At 38.6% G+C, this 22,216-nt stretch overlaps 2 protein-coding genes across 2 annotated transcripts; one reads left to right on the forward strand and one right to left on the reverse strand.

The window, feature by feature from the left end:
* The first annotated feature begins 1,393 nt into the window (after positions 1-1,393).
* Positions 1,394-3,739, forward strand: LOC135605211 (uncharacterized). The gene has a single exon (XM_065095015.1). The coding sequence runs from the start codon at positions 1,663-1,665 to the stop codon at positions 2,596-2,598; it is 936 nt and encodes a 311-aa protein (XP_064951087.1). The 5' UTR covers positions 1,394-1,662; the 3' UTR covers positions 2,599-3,739.
* A 117-nt stretch (positions 3,740-3,856) lies between these two features.
* Positions 3,857-19,494, reverse strand: LOC103972818 (GTPase-activating protein GYP1). Its single transcript, XM_009387185.3, has 10 exons — positions 19,219-19,494; positions 18,182-18,335; positions 17,919-18,102; positions 17,094-17,164; positions 15,420-15,557; positions 15,235-15,326; positions 8,822-9,093; positions 7,791-7,876; positions 7,605-7,706; positions 3,857-4,248 (listed from the first exon to the last, which is right to left on the reverse strand). The coding sequence occupies exons 1-10, from the start codon at positions 19,305-19,307 to the stop codon at positions 4,087-4,089; spliced, it is 1,350 nt and encodes a 449-aa protein (XP_009385460.2). The 5' UTR covers positions 19,308-19,494; the 3' UTR covers positions 3,857-4,086.
* Between the last annotated feature and the right edge of the window lie 2,722 nt (positions 19,495-22,216).

Genomic DNA, 22,216 nt, shown 5'->3' on the forward strand with positions numbered 1-22,216 from the left:
CCAGAAGCTAATTATGGAAAACAGCTTCCAGAAAAAGAGAAATTATATGCCATGCAATGCCAAAACATAGCTAGTTATAGCTCATAATTCATAGTTTTTATGAATGTCAACTATGCACCTTTATAAGTCAATTGATCCTGAATATTCAATTATTTGATAAACATGGGCCTAAGTGAAGAAATGAATTAAGAATTCCTTTTCTTCTTCATCAATTTTCTAATCAATCCAATCACTATTTTTTATTGTTATTATCATCATCATCATCATCATCATCGAATAGATATCTTTACTAATACAATTAAAGATAATTATATATTTTTGTTTAGTATTATGGTCATTACATTTTAAAAAAATTAGTTACATTGACATCCTTATACCTACGAAAGTGAAATATTTAATCATATTTCTCCTCACGCCATCGACTTTACTGACGAAAGATATCGCACATTTTGTCATAAGTAAAAATGATGCTAAAAAAAGAATAAAAATATAATTTCGATCCTCACTATCAACAGAGAACCATCGGCCTTGTCCGAAGCCAGAGACATTGGGTAGGATAACAGAGCAAGAGAAATGAAACAGTATAAGAGATGAGGATCATCACCAACATCGTTATTTAATTAGTCGTCCAGGAGGATAACGAAATCAGAGGGGAGGACAAAGCCAGAGGGACGATAGAAAAGCTTTCGTAGAAGTTACCTTTTTTATGTGAATTAATATCTTTGGACGATGAGAATCTAAATTATATTTTTATCCATTTTTAGCATTATTTTTCCACGTGACAATATTTACAGTATTTTTTCTTAATAAAATTGATGGAATAAAGAGAAACAAGATTAAATATTTAATTTTTGTAAGTATAGGAATACTAATAAAATTTTTAAAGTATAAACATCGAGATGTTAAATATAGTTAACTATAGATAATAATATGTAATTAGCCCATATAATTGAGATATCTTATATTTTTCAGAAAAAGTGATTTGATATCAAATTCAATTAGATTGATATTCAAATATTTCTTCTCAGGAATATGTTGTTCCGGTTTGAAAATAAATTCTGCCTTTCACATTAACCTTGCCTAAGGATGTTCTCTCTCTCTCTCTCTCTCTCTCTCTCTCTCTCTCTCTCTATTCTGATCTTTCTGTCAGTCTAATATGGCAAGTTGTAGGAATACCGTTCCGTTGCTCATCTACAAGTCCCATCTTTTTATGACCCACTTGGCTTTCACGTTAATCTTGCATAAGGATGTTCTTCTCACATGTCAAAAGTCCAAGACTCCAAAGTCCAAGTCTTGATACTGGAAAAGAACAGTTCATCTCTGTCTACCATGCACAAGAATCAGATTTTTTTATTGAGTTCTTTGTTGGTGAGATGGAAAATAGATGTCTAGAAATCCTAAACAACATTGGGTGTGGAAAAGCATTTTCTAAAGTAGCTGGAAAAAGGCAGCTCCAATCCCAGAGGCCCCATCTGAGCCTCCTCCACTCCCCTACATGAATAGCTCACATCCATTATCATGTCTGCTTCCAGCTTCAAAGCACAGATCATTCGACTTTTTCCCACCCGGTTGAGGATTAAGCATCGGTTCTTGATGCTGAGGTCCTGCGGATGAGTAAGGATTTGTGATCTCTCTTCAGTTCAATTCAGGTTTGGGAAGAACATGCAAGACCTGTTTCCTGTTCCCTCATGCTTCTCTTCTGGCGAGAAGCTCTCTCAGGATGCACTCCCTGCTGCTACTGCTGCTGCTGCAACCAGGTCGCGGCAGAGCATGGTGGTGTCGGTGTACCGCAGCAGGGTCGCAGGTCACTGCCGCTTGGTCACCGTCACTTGGTGCAAGAATCTGCTCGCGCATGGCCTCTCGGTCTCCGTAGATGGACCGGACACCGACAGCAGCAGCAGCAGCAGCAGCAGCAGTCAAAGGAACAGTTCCGATGCCGCCAAGAAGCAGCAGCAGCAGCAGCAGCACAGCTGCAAGGTGCAGATCTCGCCATGGCAGCCATGGCGGAAGCAGGGCTCGAACAGGTTTCAGATCGGAGGGGAGACGGTGGAGGTGTTCTGGGACCTCCACAGCGCAAAGTTCTGCAACGAGCCCGAGCCGCAGTCGGACTACTACGTCGCCGTGGTGTCCGAAGGCGAGGTCGTCCTCCTCCTCGGCGACCTGCGGAAAGAAGCCTACCGCAGGACGAGCTCGCGGCCGTCCTTGGCCGAAGCCGTCTTGGTGGCTAGGAAGGAGCACGTCTTCGGCAAGAAGAGGTTCGCCACCAGAAGCCGGTTCCACGACAAGGGAAGCCGCCATGAGATCTCTGTGGAGTGCAGCAATGGCGGCGGCGGCGGCAACATGGATCTGGACATGGAGATAAAGATCGACGGCAATGTTGTCATCCATGTGAAGCATCTGCAGTGGAAGTTCAGAGGGAACGACTCCATCTCAATCGACAAACGCAGGGTTGAAGTGTATTGGGATGTCCATGGCTGGCTCTTCGCCTCCGGGCTGAGGCATGCGCTCTTCATATTTAAGCCAGAGTCACTCAGTAGCGCAGGAGGAGGAGGAGGTGATTCCTGTTGCTTGTTTCTCCATGCTTGGAAGCTTGATTGAAGAGCTTCCCAAGGGAGAAATCTTGCGGAAGTTGTTTTGGTGGAAGATGAAGATGGTGATGGAGAATCTAATACGTTGTTAAGAACATGAGATAAAGGATTGAGGAGGCGGTCAACACAATTCTGATGAAACCAGCAATTCTGGAGTTTGATTCTACTGCTACTTGATGAAAGCTTGTGATCATTTTCATACCGACTTAGATGGCATAAATAAAAAAAAGTCTTGTAGAACAAAAATGCAACTTCACCATGACTCCTACACTCATCCTCAGTCATAAATATGCTTCATGAAATTGGTATCAACCTGGAAAACATTTTTCGACATAATCTGGTTTGGATTGACTTGAAAGATCGATATCACAAACTGAAATAACCCACAAATAAACCAGATCGTGTGGTTTCTTGAAATCTGCTGGAGATGATGATGATGATGAAGGAGAATCTAATGAGTTGCTAAGAACATGAGATAAAAGGAACGAGGAGGTGATCAACGCAATTCTGATGAAACCAGCAATTCTGGAGTTTGATTCTACTACTAATTGATGAAAGCTTGTGATCATTTTCATACTGACTCATATGATACATTTGGCAAAAACAATTCCTTGTAGAACAAAAATGCAAAGGAATAAGCTTCATGAAATTGGTATCAAAATCCAAAACAATTTTCGACCAGATTGGTTTGATTCAAAAGATAGAAAATTGAACCAAAATAACCCACAAATCAACCAGATTGTGTGGTTTCTTGAAAATTGTTGGACTGCAGGATATTTATGAGTTTTGAGACCGAGACAAAGGAAGATTGTTCCCTCAGAAACATGTGCTTGAACTTGTTTTGACAGTTTTATGTTGATCGAATTAACAAGCAATCTTTTAGAACTGCTTAAATCAATCTCCAAACTGAAACTGTTTAATCAAATGCAACAAACAGATTCAAGAAATGGGAATTAAGCTTTTACACAACCTAACAATTTCAGCTGCTAAATATTCAGATCTCAACAGTGCCCATCAAGATAACCATCTTTCTTTGTACTTCTGATTCTAAGCAGTTATGATTGGGGCCATTGCAACAAGCAGCACCTTCAAATTGAGATTAGAATGGACTAATTCTATCCATATATTTTAATTTATTTTAGGTACTTACAGAGTGTTTTTCTATCAACAAATGGTCTTTCGTTCTACAGTCATCCCACAATTTTGCATAACCAATAAAGAGATGTTACCAGCCATAGTTAGTACATGTTATTTTCCATGGAAGAGGATAATTTGGTGACAACATAGAACCCGGTTACTTGCACTTAAGAAATCAGAGTGTCATCAAATTTTACATACATATGATGGAGAATATACAACTTTAGAACATGAAAGTTACAAGCAACGATGCGATTAAAACTCTGGCCTTCAACAATCACTCGAAACATAAAACAGATGGAAAGATTAAAAAGAAATAAATGGAGCGGAACTTACATGGTTGGCAAAGGAACAAAAAATTCTAGCTGGCTAGATGATTTGGAGAGCTGCTGAACATGGTGTGCCACATGAATGCTCTGGAAAGGACCATCTCAAGCTCATGGTGAGTCCAGTCCAGTGTGGGAAGGTGTTGAAGGAACATTACCATCTCTTGGAAATCAAGCTTTAGGAGTTTATCAGACCACTGAAACATGTAAAACTGTGAATTTAGAATTTTGCAACTTTCTGTGCTAATCAAAAGAGGTAAAAAAAAAAAAACAACTGATGCGGCCTAATAATGTAATGTGTATATTGATTAAAATTGCAGTGATGCTTCTAAGAATGAGCAACCATTTGCATTAACCATAAATTTGGAAAGCAAACACATGCATATGTTGACTACATCAGAGCATAAATTTTCTTATTTGAATAACATGCTAAGTTCTAAGGAAAGCTTTGTTATTGTAGATTTCCACCATGCCGCATTTTTATATTTCTTGTATCCTGGTCATACATGATTATCTGTAGGCAATCAACTGGAATGACTTAAAAAGAGGCAGCCAGAGGATCATATTGATCTCAGATCAAAAGAATAAGTTAGTTTGCATAGAAGTCAAGACAGAAGGTCGCTTCATCACAGGATACAAGTCCCTTGGCCAACTATTAACATCAATATAACAACCTTATAGATTCCTAGAACCTTGGCCAAAATTAAACGACACATTAACTGTTGCTTCCACAAGAATTGATAAATCTCACAGTGGATATTTGTTGGATCATACTCAAACAGAAGGATAGGTATACCTCTGCTGAAACTATTATAAAACTCCTGCCTTGTGTTAGCAACTTCAACGACAACAGAAAGCAAACGACAAACAGAACTAAAAGGTGACAGTATCCAGAAGTCAATGGTAATCCGCCAGTTTTGTTAAAGTTTTAATCTAATAGTTCTAATGGTATCATTAAAACCTAAAAGCCCAAAAGAATGGTCTTATTTTTCAACCAATAATAACAAAGCTGACAAATTGGTATCCAAAAAGGGAAATTTTTTGCTTAGCTTATCAAGTCATATATTAATGGATGTCATTCTCATCAAAGAAGTAAATAATGATTCTGACATGGTTCCAGCAAGATATTATGATTCTGACAGCAAGGTGATACAACATAGCAGCAAAGCAACATGACTGAATAAGTAACGGTAACCTCCCCCATCAAAGAAACTCTGACAATTCAGCGACATCTACCTCAGAGTTTCTTTATCATAAGCAATGTGTCAACTTATTGGAAATAGGAGCCTTCTGTTCCCTGCATGTGACACTTAGGTGATTGTTGAGCTTGTTCCATCAAATGCATTGATAACAAGCACCACATCAATGATAGCTTCCATGAAGCTTATGTAGTTGTTTGGCTTACTCTCCAACAAAATAGCATCAATAATGGCATCCCAGCAATCTCTGTGGTTGTCTGAGGCAACAACAATGATATCATTTCTGGCAACTTGTGATTGCTAATTTATTTCAAATTTACTCAATGTTTATTTTCATCATCTCCACTGCTCTCGATAATTTTGATGGCACCTTTCGTGCACCCTTTATGTCACAGGCAATTTAATGTGTTTGAAAAAATTTGATTGATGTTCCTGAATAAACTTTAGAATAGTGGCCTTAACCATCAAAAGGCTCTTCAATGAAGGGACAGCAGAGACACATCCCACTATAGCTCATGAAACCAATTTCCAGGCATACTGATTCCGGCTTTATTCATCTAGAGAATCACTCAGTCTTTTTGAATGCATTTTTATCTCAAAGGAGTTTTCCAATTGAAGGCATTGATCATATCCCCTTCCAACATAAAAGAAAAAAAGGGTTTGGCTGATACATCAATTTGATTAGTTCAAAAAGTATCTGAAAACACACACGAAATCAAAGTGTAAACAGATAAAAACTATACATAGTATAACAAGAAAAACGATAAAGAATGATTCATTATTGTACATTTTATTATAAAAAGTAATTGTTATACATACATATATGTATATATATATGTGTATATATATGTATATATATATATATGTGTGTATATATATGTATATATATGTATATATATATGTGTATATATATATATGTATATATATATGTGTATATATATATATATGTATATATATATGTATATACATATATATATATACATATATACATATATACATACATACATACATATATAGATACTGATGAACCTACTACAACTTTGATGGTTAACTAATCACCATGATGGTGAAGTGTTAATGAAAAGATAAAAAAAGAAAGACTTTACTCAAGAAGAGTGCTTATAAAATTTGAAATTAATTGCTAATCCCATGATATCTTCCAGAACTATTATGAAATATCTAGTTCCTTAAATTTTCCAGGGCTACTCTCTTCCTCATTCCATGGCTACTCTCATCTGTTTTACATTTATAGTCATATGTTTTTTTTTTGCCTTTTACCACCTTGAATTCCCTCATCCTTCTCCACTCCTCTCTTCTTTTTCTTCTTTTTCTTCTTTTAAAGACTGTTGAGGTGTAGACTTAGTCAAACAGTATGAAAAACCAATTTTAAGTGAGCTTGATTGATTCCATATAATTGTGATTCATATCATGTTATTAAGGTTGAAAAATCAAACAAACAGAATCAGCCTTAGACCATATCGAGACCAATCACTTAGATCATATTGAAATTGGCTGATACCACTACAATGTTGCTCGCCAGTGTAATATTTTGAAACTGATGCCAGAAATATCATTTGTAGGTAGAAACTAGTCTGGTCTTATTAACTAATGGATCCCAATTGATCAACTTGAAGAAATTCAAAGTTCTTTAGAACCTATCTTATGGTTGTTTCAAATCGTGGGCACTTATGTTGAAATTGGCAAAACACAAATATAGGATCTTCTCGTCTTGATGAAACACAAATATAGAACCTATCTCAATTCTCCAAAAAGGGTTTAAGGTAGGATCTCATATTGAATTACCAAAAGAAAAAGAAAAAGATAAAAATACTGTTTATCAATAGTTTATTATACTTTGTATTATTGAAAAATTAATGAAATCATTTTATACTCACTCAAAAATTTGTTGATTGATTCTTTATTTGTTTTCGGACCAACTTAATCAGAAGTGACTTTGTATGAGTCTAATTGACTAGGCCGTTAAATGATGTCTAGGACACAGCTTACTCATGTTCATTCATTTAGACTGATCCCAACGGTCTACAGCTAGCTGTCAACTTTGTCGATGATCATAAAAGTTAGCAAGGAAAAAGATTCTCGCACACAGATCATAATAAAACCAAGAATAGAATCATTGTCATAGGCAATTTTCAAAGGATTATGCTGTCAGTTTTGTGGATGATCATAAAAGTTTAAGGAAACAGTTCTCCCACATATATCATAATAAAAGCAAGAATAGAATCATTGTCATAGGTGATTTTCAAAGGATTATGCAACACACATTACACCCAGTAATCAAATGTAGATAATATTCAGATGAACACAACATAATTAACTGACAAACTACAACTTACTGTTAATAGCAAACTCGCAGATATATACACAAGAAAATCTGGCAATGAATCTCCTTCAGCAAGATAAGTATCCCACAAACGGGTAACCAAATGGAACGGGATCTAGAAAGTTATAAACCATAAATTAGCAACTTAAATGGCAATCACATAATCTCCAAGGAAACATTCTTTAAGTATCAAAACAACCTCACGTATTAGAAGGCAATTGAACCATCTAAAAGCAAATTGAAGAAACTCCAGGCCGTGCTTCTCCATGTGTCTTGATACAGGTTCTTATGTCAAAACATGAAAGATTAATCAGAATGAAAGTATCTCGAACTCAAAAGATATTATGAAAGAAATACATAAGAAGTGAAGGGCAGAATATTCTCACAGAGATAGATTGAAGCAAGCAACTATAGGTACTACTTGAAAGATCATGTTTACTGTTTATAAGGTTATATGTTAAAGGGTTAAAAATCAAAGATTTAAACTTGTCATGTAAAGAGAGTTGCTTATTGCCTTTATCACAAAGCTGTGATATCAAATTTCTATCTTATTACTTGATTGAGAGAATGTCTTTTAGTTGTCATATCTAATATGAATGATGACATCAAACAATTGACGTATGTGTCTTAAAATGGAGAGGTGCATGCATGTTTTTGTGTCAAAAATTTTGATCATTGGTTAACCCAATAGCTAGGTGGGTTTTCATAAATTGGCTAACAAGAAAACATAATGATTTGAGAATCAGATTCGATGCAGAGGATACAACACAACCAAAATGAGGGAACCAGGACTGCATTTTTTTTCACATCACAAGGCACATCGGTTCTGTACTGGCTGAAAAAGCAACCCTTGAGTTGAGCCATGGATAAATTTATCATAAGTCAGTGGTAGCACCATTTTAGGATAAGGAAAACCCAAACATGTCCAGAGGGGGAGGTGAGCAATTAAAATTAGAGGTACCATGAGAGGTCCAAAGAAAACTTTAACCAGAAAGAACAAAATGTGCATGATGGCCCAAGAAATACAGGAGGATGATTCTCTCAATGGAAAATTGGTGACGAGAAAGAACTTATCTATAACTGTTCCTATATAGCCAACTGTAGATTGTTAGGACTACAGGCGTAATACTTGGGTAAAAGAACATCATTTTTGCAAACTTAATACTTGGATTAAAGCTGTGTTACAGGTACATTAAAAAGTAAAGGAATAATGACAAAAACTGAAGGTACCATCTATGCGGCGAACCAGCTCTCGCAGTCTGAAAACAAGGCGCTGAATTCCTGGTTGAGCAAATGTGTAATGATCTTGCATGCCATCAAGCAGCTTTGAGAGACACCAATAGCAATCAGCTTCTATATTAGAGATCATCTGTGGAGAAAGATCTGAAATTGACCAGTTCTCCATGCTGCCATTTAGATGTTCAGATAAGAACACCATCAGAAATGGTGTGACAAGATCATTTATTCCTTGAACATATCCACTTGCAGGATGACGAATAGCCCTGAGGATAGGAAAGATTATTTACATTCATTTTCCAGGCAGCTTATATTTTTCAAATAGAGAAACATAATAAAAAGAAAATCATGGAACAAAAAAAATTATGTGCAACATTTTTCTTTTGCTCCTAGAATTACAAGAACAAGGACAAAGGAATACAGAAAGAAATTTTATGTGATAAGTTCTAGGATTTGCAAAATGTACATCTAGGTGAAAGCTGGATCGACTAAGTCTCACCAGTGTTCCATATAAATGGTCTCAAAACCAAGGATTTTAATTTCAAATAATACCGTCCGTACCGGGCAGTACATATCAGTCTGTCAGTAGACCGATACACGGATCACCCGCTACTGGGCGGTACCATCAATTGGGGCTATTTCCGCCCCATTACCGTCCTAAATCGATCGTCACCGCCCGCTCCCGGGTGATATTAACGGAGGGAGAAGAAAAAAGAGGAGAACCTGGAGATCAACGCTGCTCTCTCTCCTCATCTGCGCGTGGAGAAGAATCCTTGGCATCGCGGGGAGAAGAAACCAAGCGTCGAGGAGGCATTTCTTCTCCTCACTGTCACGGACAAACTTCTAAACAAGATGTTTGATGTAATGCTTATGTATGTTCGTGTATTTTGGTATATTCATGCTTTGCACAGCATGTAGAGGGACGACCGAAGGCTTAATAGTCCCATTTTAGTTAGGTTTGGTGGTCGCTTTAGGCTTGTAAATAAAGGTTGTGTCATGTAGACACTTGTGAGAGATTTTCGGTCTGTAGTGGACCATTTTGACCTTTTGTTATGCAACTGTTCAGAGCTTGTAAAGTCTGTTTGTAATTTGTATTGTCTATGAAGTGTTTTCGGAAATGTTTACTTGTGGATCCCGAGTGAGACGTTTTCTCTAACCCGTTTTCTTTTTCATGGGTCCCAAGGGACCATGGGAGGCTTCGGGGAGACTGACCTTTGCGGACGGACACGCAAGGGTGCCGCACGACTTAGGCAAAACCAGCTAAGCCCGTGGCAGATGGTATCAGAGCGGGACAAGCACTCATAGAAACACTTAGCATGCAAATGTGGGGGACCTAGCGGGGCTGCGTTGAGGGCAGTCAGCACACGCGTGACCGTTTGAGGGAAAATGGGCATGGAGATGTAGGGAAAAGGAGTCGCTCGGAGGATCGGGCATCTGAGATTGGCATTCAAAGGAATGGCCAACCCTTCGCGCAAGAGGCACCACGAGAACAGGCAAACTTGGAAGAATGCGGAGCGCACAAAGGTTAGGATAGCTGAGTTTGAGATACGGCTCAACGTTGACAACCATACTTGATGGTGCTTAAGGCAAGCGAGGCGCTCGGTAAAGGATGAGACCATGTAAGGTGGAATGAGTTGCTCAGCGACCGAAAGAGTTGTGCAAAGCTCACAGAGGTAAGGGGAATTGCTAACTCGAAGAATTTGGTACTCATGCATGGGCTTGTATGCAGACGATGGAATGTTCACGGCCATCCCAAGGCGACCGAAACTCGGCGTCATGGAGCATTGAAACTTTCTCTTCGGCATGTGAAGGATACGTCCATAGGAGGCTGAAGTGTGCAGCGAGTTCAACATGTTGCTAGGCCTTGAGTGGTGCAGCGAGGGCTGTATTGACGTGGAGTCGCAATCTAGCAAGTGCGTTTGCAGGAGGCAGAACAATGCACAGTTTGTTCAGCAAATCGGAGTAGTCCGAAGGGGATGGTGGTCTCCGAAACAAAGAGAGATGTTGCTCCAACGGGATAGATATCCAGGAGGGATAAGTCCCGGCTCTCCAGAGGGAGAATCATGTGCAATAGACCTCACATGTTGAGGAGGAGTACCTCAACAAACAATAACTCCATAAAGCTCAATGGACCGAGCGAGCGACGAGGAGTCGTCGCATGATCTCGCTTGAGAGAATGCATTGGTGGATACATTGCGAGATCAAGTGGGGGAGCGACCTAAGGCAACATAAATGAAGACACACTTGGAGTCGATATGGAGATCAGACTCAATGGGAGGGCTGACTCGTGGAATGGTGGGCGCGAGGGCCACCATCAACTCAATGCAAAAACGAGGAGCGAAGCAACTTGGGTGTAACTTGGTGAAGTACCCAAGCCGTATGAAGGGAGCCAGCATAGAAGATGAAACATGGAGCGGAGGCATAGTGCTTTCCTTGGAGAGAGGTCAAGGACATGAACTCTTGCAGAGGCAAGAGTAGGATCATGTTGTTCCATAGGTCCTTCATTCTGATGGAGCGGACTCATCTTGCATGGTGCCAAAGACGAAGGGAGCTTCTGGGCACATGCACCTTCTCTCGGAGAAACATTTGATGGAGAAACCAGGGCGACTCAACTTGCGGAAGCGAAGTTGAGTTTAGAAGGCCTTGGCACGGGACAAGAGGACACAGAGGTGGGTACTCTTGAAGAATATTCCACAATGTTGCCAGTCAAGTTGCCAGGCAAAAAGCGGTGCGCAGCGAAGATTGTGCTAGTAGGGGCAGAGGCCTAGGATCCAAACAATGGTGCACTAATTGCAGCGAAGTCGGTGGACTTCGGGAGCTACTAGGCAACGGACAGTCCTGGAGCGGTGCTTCATCTAGGTGTGACCCAAGAGTGGGTGGATGAAGGTCGATTGCCAAAGGAGCGAACAAAATCGAAGGTGGAAGAAACCCTGCGATGTATTGGCAAAGGCCACACATGGAGGGATCACAATTCGAGTTCATCCCACAAGGATCAGAATGCAATAGAGATGTCACCAGGAGGCAACATGGTGCAGCGAATCGTGGTGGAACAGTTCGTGGCAATACGATACATACGACATAGTCCCGTGAGGGACTAGATCATACGGAGGTATGATCGGGAGCTACTGGAAGCTCCACTTCGGTGAACAACACGACGACAAGAAGGGCTATGGATTCAAGGCGTGAAGGCCATGGTACCGCAAAGGCGGGTCTTCCGTGCGTGCATCGAATTTTGCATCGGATGAAAACCTTGGTCATCAACATATTGGGACTGTGTTCCACCAAGGAAAAAGTTTGAATGCAAGTACCAGTGAGTTCCATGGGAGGGACTTGATCATGAAGAGGTATGATCGAAGCAGCTGGAGAGTTGGACTGCTTCAGAGCCTATATTCGCTCAAGGGAGCCCGGCAAGTCAGAGGATAATGTCGAGTAAGCGAACGTTGCTACCAAGGAAGCTAAGGAGAACAGAATCGGTGCAAACCCTACAACGTGATGGCAGAGGCCATGCATGGGAGTTACAATCTGTCTTTCCATCGACCAAAGGGAGCTGCTTGGAGAACACGGAGGTGTTGAAGCAGGGGGTCGAAAGGGGCGAGGAAGCGACAATGAGTCTAAAGGGACTTAGCTACCCAAAATCAAGCATCAGTTAGAATGAAGGTGGACTCGGAGGAGTGCCACAGAGACATATCTACTGATCGTGAAGAAAATGGATGCAGATGCGAGGCGACGGATAGTAGGGCCATGGGCATGGCAGCGCCATGGTACCGTAGAGGCGGGACTTCCGTGAAAGTCATTGATTCCTTGCTCTCATAGAGGGAGAGCGCTTGGTCGTGAAAGAGGCCGAGGAGGTGGAGCATGCAGAGGCAAACTCTAAGTACCGAGACAAGGCTGAAAGGCAGAGGCCAAGGAACTTTGTAAGACCGGTGTCAACGAGCTTCTCATCAAGATAGCCGAAAGTGAAGGACTTCGGGTCATGCAAGAGGGCATGACCAAGGAACGATGCAGGCAGTACGCGGTGCTGTACCTTTACTACTCAATGGAGTAGGCGGCCGGGTTGATGGAGAAGATGGTACAATCCCAGAGGCGACCAAAACTATTAGAGACTTACTCCAAGTTGGGTGAAAACTTCTTGCATTCCAGAAGTTCGATGGCATTGAGAAGGTGAATCACAGTAGCTAACTCAACGCAAGGAGTACAAACAATTTAAGTGCTTCAGAAGTGTGAGCAAAGAGCAGGCGAAGGCCAGTAACCAGCTCGATGCATGGAGTACAACCTTGAGGAGGCGGGCAAAGCCAAATAACCTTTGCCTTCTCAACTCTTAAGAGAATGGGCAAAATCGAGTACCCCAATTCTTTTATTTATCCAGCAGAGGAGCTCTGTACAGGTTCAAAGACCCTTCGAAGATAATGGAAGACAACAGTTGTCAAATCCTCACCAACGGTGATCAGTGCTACTGAGAGTAGATTGTCCGCTTTATTTCCCAACGAAATGCCAATCGAAAGCGGAAGTGATGCGAACCTACTTGGAAGTGACAACTAAGTGAAAGAAGAGTCAATAGGCAAATTTTGTAGAGGAAGGACCCAAAACTTCAGAAGTTTGCGAGATGATGCTCGTTAAAGCTCCAACAAGCATCCACCCAGTTCAAGCAGCATGAGACATTTGAGAGACTAGCGCATAGTAAGGATGGCCTTTTCCTTCATCTGGAAGATCTGCAAGAATCAACAGGGATCAACATAACTCAGCCAACCCCACACTAGAGTCAGAGTCATTGGCGAGTTGAAGCAGCATGGCGGATCAAAGGTTCGACTACTTAAAAACAATAGCGAAGAGCAGCTGAGAGGCAAGAGGCGCATTGTAGCTGGAGCATAAGATTGAAGATTCAGTAAAGGCGAGGAGTTGTAGTGTCGGCAAAGACTTCGACGAGGACGTCGAAGGAATAAGTGGGGGAGAATGTCACGGACAAACTTCTAAACATGATGTTTGATATGATGCTTATGTATGTCTGTGTCTTTTAGTATGTTCATGCTTTGCACAACATGTAGAGGGACGGCCGAAGGCTTAATAGTCCCATTTTAGTTGGGTTTGGTGGCCGCTTTAGGCTTATAAATAAAGGTTGTGTCATGTAGACACTTGTGAGAGATTTTCGGTCTGTAGTGGACCATTTTGACTCTTTGTTGTGCAACTGTTCAAAGCTTGTAAAGTCTGTTTGTAATTTGCATTGTCTAGAAATGTTTTCGGAAATGTTTGCTTATGGATCCCAAGTGAGGCGTTTTCTCTAACTCGTTTTCTCTTTCGTGAGTCCTAAGGGACCATAGGAGGCTTCGGGGAGGCTAACCTTTGCGGACGGACACGCAAGGGTGCCGCACGACTTAGGCAAAACCAGCTAAGTCCGTGACATCACGCAGGTAGAAGAAACGAGGCGACGTGAAGAAACGAGGCGACGAGGCTGCGTGGAAACGAGGCAACGAGGTGGCCACGCCACCTCGTCACCCTTTTTACACGGGGAGAAGAAACGGTTTCTTCTCCCCACCTTCTTTTCCACGCGGGAAGAAAAGAGGCGATGTCGCAAAAAATAATTTTTTTTTACATATACATACATACATATATATATATATATATAAAGAGCCTTGTTTTTCTGCCCCGCGTAGTTTCTTCTCCCCATGCACCAAAAAGGGTGACGAGGCAATTGCCCTTTTTTTTACTTATATATATATATAGTACCATACTGTACCGAACGAATCTCGAAACTCCAATACGGTACGAAATTTCAATCCTTGCTCAAAACATACAGCTAAGCTATTGATCTATTACAAAGGATGAAAACAAAATTATCTTTTCAAGGAAATTAAAGCTGATATAGCATAATAAGTATCTATCTTGGTCATGTTTACAACAATAGAAGGGTAAGGCATGTTTACCAATGACAATGGCCACAAAACTGATCTTTTAAAGAGAAATAAACTAGAATAAAGCTAACATGGTTGACATGATTAAAACTATCAAATAAAAGATATAGAATGACATTGCCACTACTTCAGTGAGTTCAATTGGATAACCGATAATGATTACTCATGTCTAACATAAGGATAGCTTAATACGAAGATTGGACCCAACAGATTTTACATTTGCCAGAAAACTAAAAATTGAAAATGATCCTTTTTGCAAATATACTTATAATAATTGCTTTTATGGAGTTACTACTGAAGTAAAATTAAAAAATGACAATTATATTAAATTAATACATCATTTTGCAAAAATATGCCCCTTAATAGGTAACTTAATCTGTTTAAAGCAATATTTACATCAAGACAATAAAGAAAGTCCAAATGATTAATACTGGTAATTCAACTAATAAGGTAAGAAATCTTTTCCTTTTCTAGATGACAGAATTTGCCATGAAATCTAACCATGTATAGAGAATGCGTTCCAATGATTTCTGAATTTGAGCATGCTGGAAGAAAGTGACATCAGGTACTGTTCTTGGGCAGTCAACAGCAATCTGACACAAAAAAGAATAAGGCAGAAATAAAACATACGCCCAGCATTTTAAGTCCATATTTTAAAAGCATCAGGCCTAGGTGAATGAATAAACCTGGCGAAGCATGTTAATCTCATCATCTGAACGTTCAGAGTCAGGAATGTCATAATACTGAGAGACACAATCAACATACTCGAGTCGTTTTCTAGCCAAAATTCCCTCACGTCTATCTGTATTAGGTGATGCATATCCCTGTTTTCACTAATACTTAAATTATGAATGTGTAATAGAACAATATATACAAGATAAGTGCAACCACAGAGAAATTTCACAGAAAAAAAGGATTCCAGGACTATTAAGTGCGACCACTTTCAGTTAAGACATAATTATATCACCTTCAAACGCATTCTAGTATATGCTAAATGGAACCAAATCTATTGTCAGAACAGAGAATTAAATTAAGGTAAACAATTATGAAAAAGAGTGAATCTAGACCTAATGAGACAGTTCACAAAACAGTGTTAGTTCAAGATAAGAATGATAGTTCATCAGTTTCAACTAGTTTTATAAAATGCAAAAAAATAAAATTGCACTTAACTTTATTCTCTGCAGCCTAGTGTTGATTAATCTTTTTGTGGCATCAATTTTGCCACTCCTTTTGACAAATGAAAAATCCTTTCATAATGCACCAGAAAAAGACAACAATGTATCATGCGTTTAAGTAACTTTTCCTTTCCCAATAAGGAATATGACTCTATACTGAAGATGAAAAGTGATAGCAATAGAGGAAGCCATATATTGAATTGGCTCATGCACATCAATATGAACTATAGATACCTTTTACTTCTTTTCACAGAAATGTGCTATGCATTTATATCACAAATGCATTAAACCTTGTTGACAGTCTTATGTCGATAATGTTCAACATAATTGATGACTTTAAAGTTTAAACTAATGTGTTCATCAAGATGTTAACAATAGGGTCCAAGATGAATGGTGATCATGTACAGACCATCTTAACAAACAACTGAATCACCTAATGCAGGGCAGAGGAACAAAAATCTTCCACAATAAATCAAAAAATCAAGATAAGTAAGAGCTCAACCTGGATCAATGGTGAATTTGGGGCTGTCATGACCAAGATCGATTGAGCCGGCTTGGAGAGTCAATTTTTTTCTTGTTTATGTTGACTTATATAATTGTTTCCAAATGTTACATTGTCATAAAAAAATACAATGTGTATGTTTTAATAAAATATATTAAAATAAACAAATTATATAAGCCTGAAAATATATTTAAAAAGATATATTCAATTCCTGATAATAGGTCTATTGGAGAAAGCGGAGGCCCTGCCAGGAGCTTTACTTGAGCTTTTGGTCTCGAACAGAGGCACCATAAAGTTCAGTGGTTGTTCTATCAGAAAGTTGTATCTCAAGGACTTCAAATATACTAATGCAAGAATAATTGGCCTTTGATGGAGGCCCTGCTAGCTTCTTTTGGAGAGTCAGAAAACAGAAAATGCATGGAATATGCAGGGAACCATAGCTGCTTTCCCTTTTCTTTCAACAGTTTAATCAACAAAAAATGTCTGACCTGCCTATGTCCCACATCTTTTTCAATGAGATGCATGTACAGTAGCATCATTTTATGGATATGCAGACATTGTGCAAACTCCAGAAAACAAATTGGGAAATAGCAACTATAAAATTCACCTTAGTGAACAATGGTTTATATTTTGATCTATTAAGCCAAAGCTACCACCGAACTTACAAAAATTTAAATAGTTACCAGAAGAAGCCTCCATATATTAGGCCGCATATATGGGGGTATGCCACTCCAAGATAATTCACGCAGTTTCTCTGCATGAATGCAAACACGTTTATTGACTTTTACAGTTACTATATATGACACAGGAGTAATGATAAACAAATAGACCAGAGAAAAGCTTTAATAATATTAGTAACTAATACTTAGAATTTTCAGAAGTGATAAGAGAAAATAGAGAAAACCAACTAAAAATGTAAATGTTTAAGGCAAACTGCAGTTGAAAGAAAATGCTCTTTTGCAACAAAGACATGAGAGTTGAGATTATCTAAGATAATTGATTCCTAAGTAGAGCAAGCATGTACATATGCTAAACTGTAAGCGTACAAGAATTTCCAACTTAGCTACGAGGTGAAAAATCCCTGGAAAAGACTAAGAGTCCTGAATTGTACATAACTAGAGGAAAAAATGAGTTCAAACTTCTCGAAGGAAAATATAGAGAATGAAAGATGATACAGAGTCTTCAACCTTTACCAAGAAAATCAACAGTTAAAAACTTTGTATCATGCCACTAGAAAGTTACTGTCTTTCCATCTGAAATGATATTATATATAAACACTTGGCTACATACATCATAACTCTAAACCAACGTCAAAATTTTTTGAGAAAACCAAAACAAGGTCAAACTGAACAAGCAAAAAGGAAGCCTGAGCAAGGAGGGAAGCGAGACACAATAATTTTTATACACAAAAAAAAAAGCACTAAAAACATAGCAGTTTCTTAATTCTTAAAAGATTGAAAAAAGAAAGTTAAAAGAAACACATAGAAGTATGATGAAACTTTATGTACCTAATATAACAGCTGGTCTAGAAAGCTCCTTTGTAAATTTTGCAATTCTTGCAGAATCTGTGGCTCTAGCTCCAGAAACAGAACCCTTAGCATCTGGAGGTGTATTTGCATTGTTTGAGGTTGATATATTTGTCTTCTGAAGGATCGTGTTGCTTGCTGTTCTTCCAGAACTTTGAACTTCTGCCTGTGGAGAAAAAGACATTTTTAGTAGATAAGATCATTGTAAAAGTACTGAAACAGTCATAGGCAATGTTCATCATTACCTCATGGGAACTGCATGCATGTTGATCTCCACGATCATTTTCAGAGTAGCTTCTTGTAATTTCTTTAGAGCGTACAGGAGAATCATTAACATTTAGAGGCTCAGATTTGCGAGTCAGCAGAACTTTGCCAGGAAAGCTGCGACCTCGTAGTAACCTGGATGAAGTGTAGGTTAGAAGACATGCTTATATTTATTTAGGAACCCTGTCCATCAAACATGGATAGAAGAAGAATTTGATCATAAGATTAGCAAAATGGAATTTTCATGATGGAGGTAGGTTTTCCATCTTAAGAAATGTCTGAACCTTTCCTCTATCATCTCTGATTCTCTTTGACTGAACCTTCTTAAAGAAGCTAAAGCTATTTTGTTTTCCACTTCAAAGTTTTAGGTCAAAGAAAGCTCATGCTTCATCCCTATGCCTTCTCAAAGTGAATAACTTAAACAACAGTATTAAATGATAAAGCAGCAGTAGCACAAGAACGTGCAATGTTATGTTGGACTATCTTGATTAAGCATACAGAATGCACCATTTAAATAATACAATAAAATGAACAAAACATCCTGATCAAACACATTAGGTGAACAAACCCAACAAACAATAATAACTGAAAAAAAAATTGGCTGAATTAGGCAACCTAGAGTTACATACGAATTCATACATCCATTTAGGACGTGAAACAATCCTGTGACTCACTCTGGTAACCCCTGGGTCACTAAATGAACAGATCCGAAAGCCAATCATATTGGTATTTCACTTTCTAGCAATGAAGAATCCATTTTTCCACGAACCCAGATCAATTCTCCCATTACCCCATCAAAATCGAGAGACAAACCCACAGTAAACCATCAAGACCCAAACTTTTCATGCAATTCCTCTCGTACAAAGACTAACCTACCAAAATTCCGCTCTTTTCCCCCCGAACCTACACTAACATTGGCACCAAAGATCTAGATTTGGTTTCACGGAAGCAACTAAGCATCCGACACAAAGCCAAAAGGATCCAATAAATCGGGATCAGGAGGAATGATCACACTAACCCTTGAACATTTCGGAGGGTTTGGTTGAACCTCCATTCAAGATTGGGACTGGGGTTCCCACGGCCAGTGCCGCCTTCGCCGCCGCTCATCTCCTACCTCGCGCGGTCGTCTCCTCGGCCGCTCTTCGTGGCTTCGTGCCTCTCGTTCTACTCCTCCCCGTATATAGAGGCTATCGCGCAGCCTTCCCCTTCGATTTCCTTGCAGCTATTCAATCCCCCTTCGGCGGACATCCAAAAGTAACGAAGACGGGGGTGGTTGCGGTTGGCGATCTTGAGGTGAGCCCAACGCACGATCACATGAAGCTTGTGAACACGAAATTTGATGCTCGATCTGAACCGACTGATCAAAATTGGACGGCTGTCGATAACCAACTAATGGAATGTCGATCAAGCCATCTGAAATGTCCAGGGGCTGCTCCCCGTAAATCTAAGTTGCGTGGATGAAACACCCCTTGGAAAGTTCATGGGTGATTGTGCTCTCACACACTTGCTGGACCCACAAATTTGTAGGCCCGTACCCCTGAAATATTTCAAGGGTGACCTGGGTGGATATATATAGCAGTACTTATACGACAATGATATAATATATTTGTGCTATTCCTCTCTAATGGACACCAAATACATATGAAACCAAAATGAACATATAGTATTGAAGTTTTATAAATAATTAATATTATGTAAATCTATTATTTATATTTTCCATGAGTGTTATGCTAAAAATATGTAAATGTCATAATTTAAAAAGCAGTGCATTCCAAATAACATAAACATAAGTGGTGGCATAAACATTTAATGTAAAAAGCAGTATTAAGCCTAAACAAAAGTTTTAATTCCTAAAAGAATTAAATATTTTTGAAGAATTTGACTCTTTTTGGCATATTTTAATGCAAATAGCACTAGAATTTTTAAAGATAAGATTATATTCTAAAAGTACTATTACATATTTAATTAATTTTAATGTAAGTTATTTTTGTAAAGATGGAATCAGCCAAATTCAAGATCGATTAAAACACTAAATTGACCAAATTCAAATGCACAATAAACAAAAATGAGAATATTGCCATATGAGGGATGGTAGTGCAATAAAACATCTTGATCCACTTTGATAGGCTCAATTCCATCCACCATGATATGAAGTCTAAATCTAAGTAGGTTTGTGCAATTTGGCTTTGAAATTGTTGGAACACATAAAAATCTAAAGATAATTAATATTTCAAGCCAATCTGGTAAAAACATGGTTTCAACCATTTGATAATTTTTAGCAATGATGTAGGATAAGTAATAGCAAATTATTTTGATAATAGAATATTAAAATAATAATAATAGAAAAAAAATAAAAAGTATAACTATCATATTTGCTATGACTAAGGATAATACTTCCATGACTGTGTGCACATTCGCATGTCTTACACACAAACGATGAAATTATTTTATGACCTTGTCGCACTCACATACAAGGTGAGAAAAAAAACTCAAGCTTGATTGTTCTGATTGATCTAAATTATAATGTTTTTATCTCTTTCTATAGATCCAAATATAAGAATAAAAAATATAGAAATAAGAAAAATCATAATTATATCGAACCAAATATATGATCTCAATATTCCTGATTTGAAGATAATCTTCCTTATTGATGATATTTTTGATAGATTGACTTTGGTTTCCATAGAACTAAATCTTTAAGATCTTCAATTAAGATTTATAATATTTGATCAAGATCGAATCTGATTTTCTTCTTTTTTTCTACACTTGTTTTCTTATTCTGTTATTGAATAGATATTGTAATGTGACAAATCTCTAAATCAATTAAATTTATTTTAATAAAAGATAATTAAATTGCTCCTATGCTACACTTATGGCAATGGTATATGCATATACCTATTAGTGCATGATACAAATTTTCAATAATCTTTCAATTTGGATAATCAAAAAAATTATAAGTTTAAGAAATTTTTATATAGTGTCTCGATTTTAAAAAATTCTCAAATAGCACTTCTAGCCACGTGAAATGATTATTTTACCTTTAGCTTCATCAGAATCACTATTGCCTCCTCCCTACGTTACCTTTGCTAGGGGTATCACGGAGGGGGCGATTAGCAAGATTAACATGTGCGCCGATATATAAGAGTCCAAGGGAGAAAAGGGGAGTGGCTCGCAAGGCTAAACCACAAGCAAAGGAGGGAGGTGATTGAGGAGGCCAACTTACACGTGGAGTCATAGGTGGCCAAGGGAGGAGAAGGGGTTACAAGTGAGACCAAACCCTGCGCACACAAAGGGGGCCGATCAATGGGCCAACACACGTATAAAGGTGCAAGCGACTAGGGGAGGGCAATCGACGGGGTGGAGGGGGGCGATCGGTGAGCGAAGGGCGAGGATCGATAAGAGTAGGATAACTATATTGAAAAAATAGGGACACCATTGAGAAATTTTTAAGTGTAGGGTACTTTATGAAATATTCCTAAACTTAGAAGTTTTTTCTTAGAATTGACCTTTTTTCTTTTATTATTATATAAAAAATATTTATATAAATATGCTTTAGGACTAAAAACATAAGATTTGTGTACACTTGAATCGATCATTATTATGTTCAATTGTAAAAGAAGATTTGAAGTTACATATCTTGATTTGATTTTTGATTATTTGTCTTTAATAAAAATATTTAAAGTTGCATAAGGTCACTTTTCACTCATCCCCTAAGAAAGCAAGCCTACAAGACTTCTCCATTTCAAGTATTCGTCCTTTATCAATGCGACATCCCTGAGCTCTTCCCTTCTACTTTTGATGTCTCGTTCTCCATAACTCCTTTTCTATCAATTGTTTGTATCCTCCACACCACCCATAGTCCTACAGGATGATCAATCTTCCCAAACTTTATTTTTATAGTAGCACCTTCTTGCAAAACCCTCCTAGCCTTTTCTAGGGAGCAAATAGTGTTTAAACCTAGAAGCCAGAATCTTCACTATAGGCTAAGTTATAGAAGACCCAATCACGATCTTCCT

The sequence above is a fragment of the Musa acuminata genome, chromosome BXJ2-2 (assembly GCF_036884655.1).
Source record: "Musa acuminata AAA Group cultivar baxijiao chromosome BXJ2-2, Cavendish_Baxijiao_AAA, whole genome shotgun sequence".
NCBI lineage: Eukaryota > Viridiplantae > Streptophyta > Magnoliopsida > Zingiberales > Musaceae > Musa > Musa acuminata.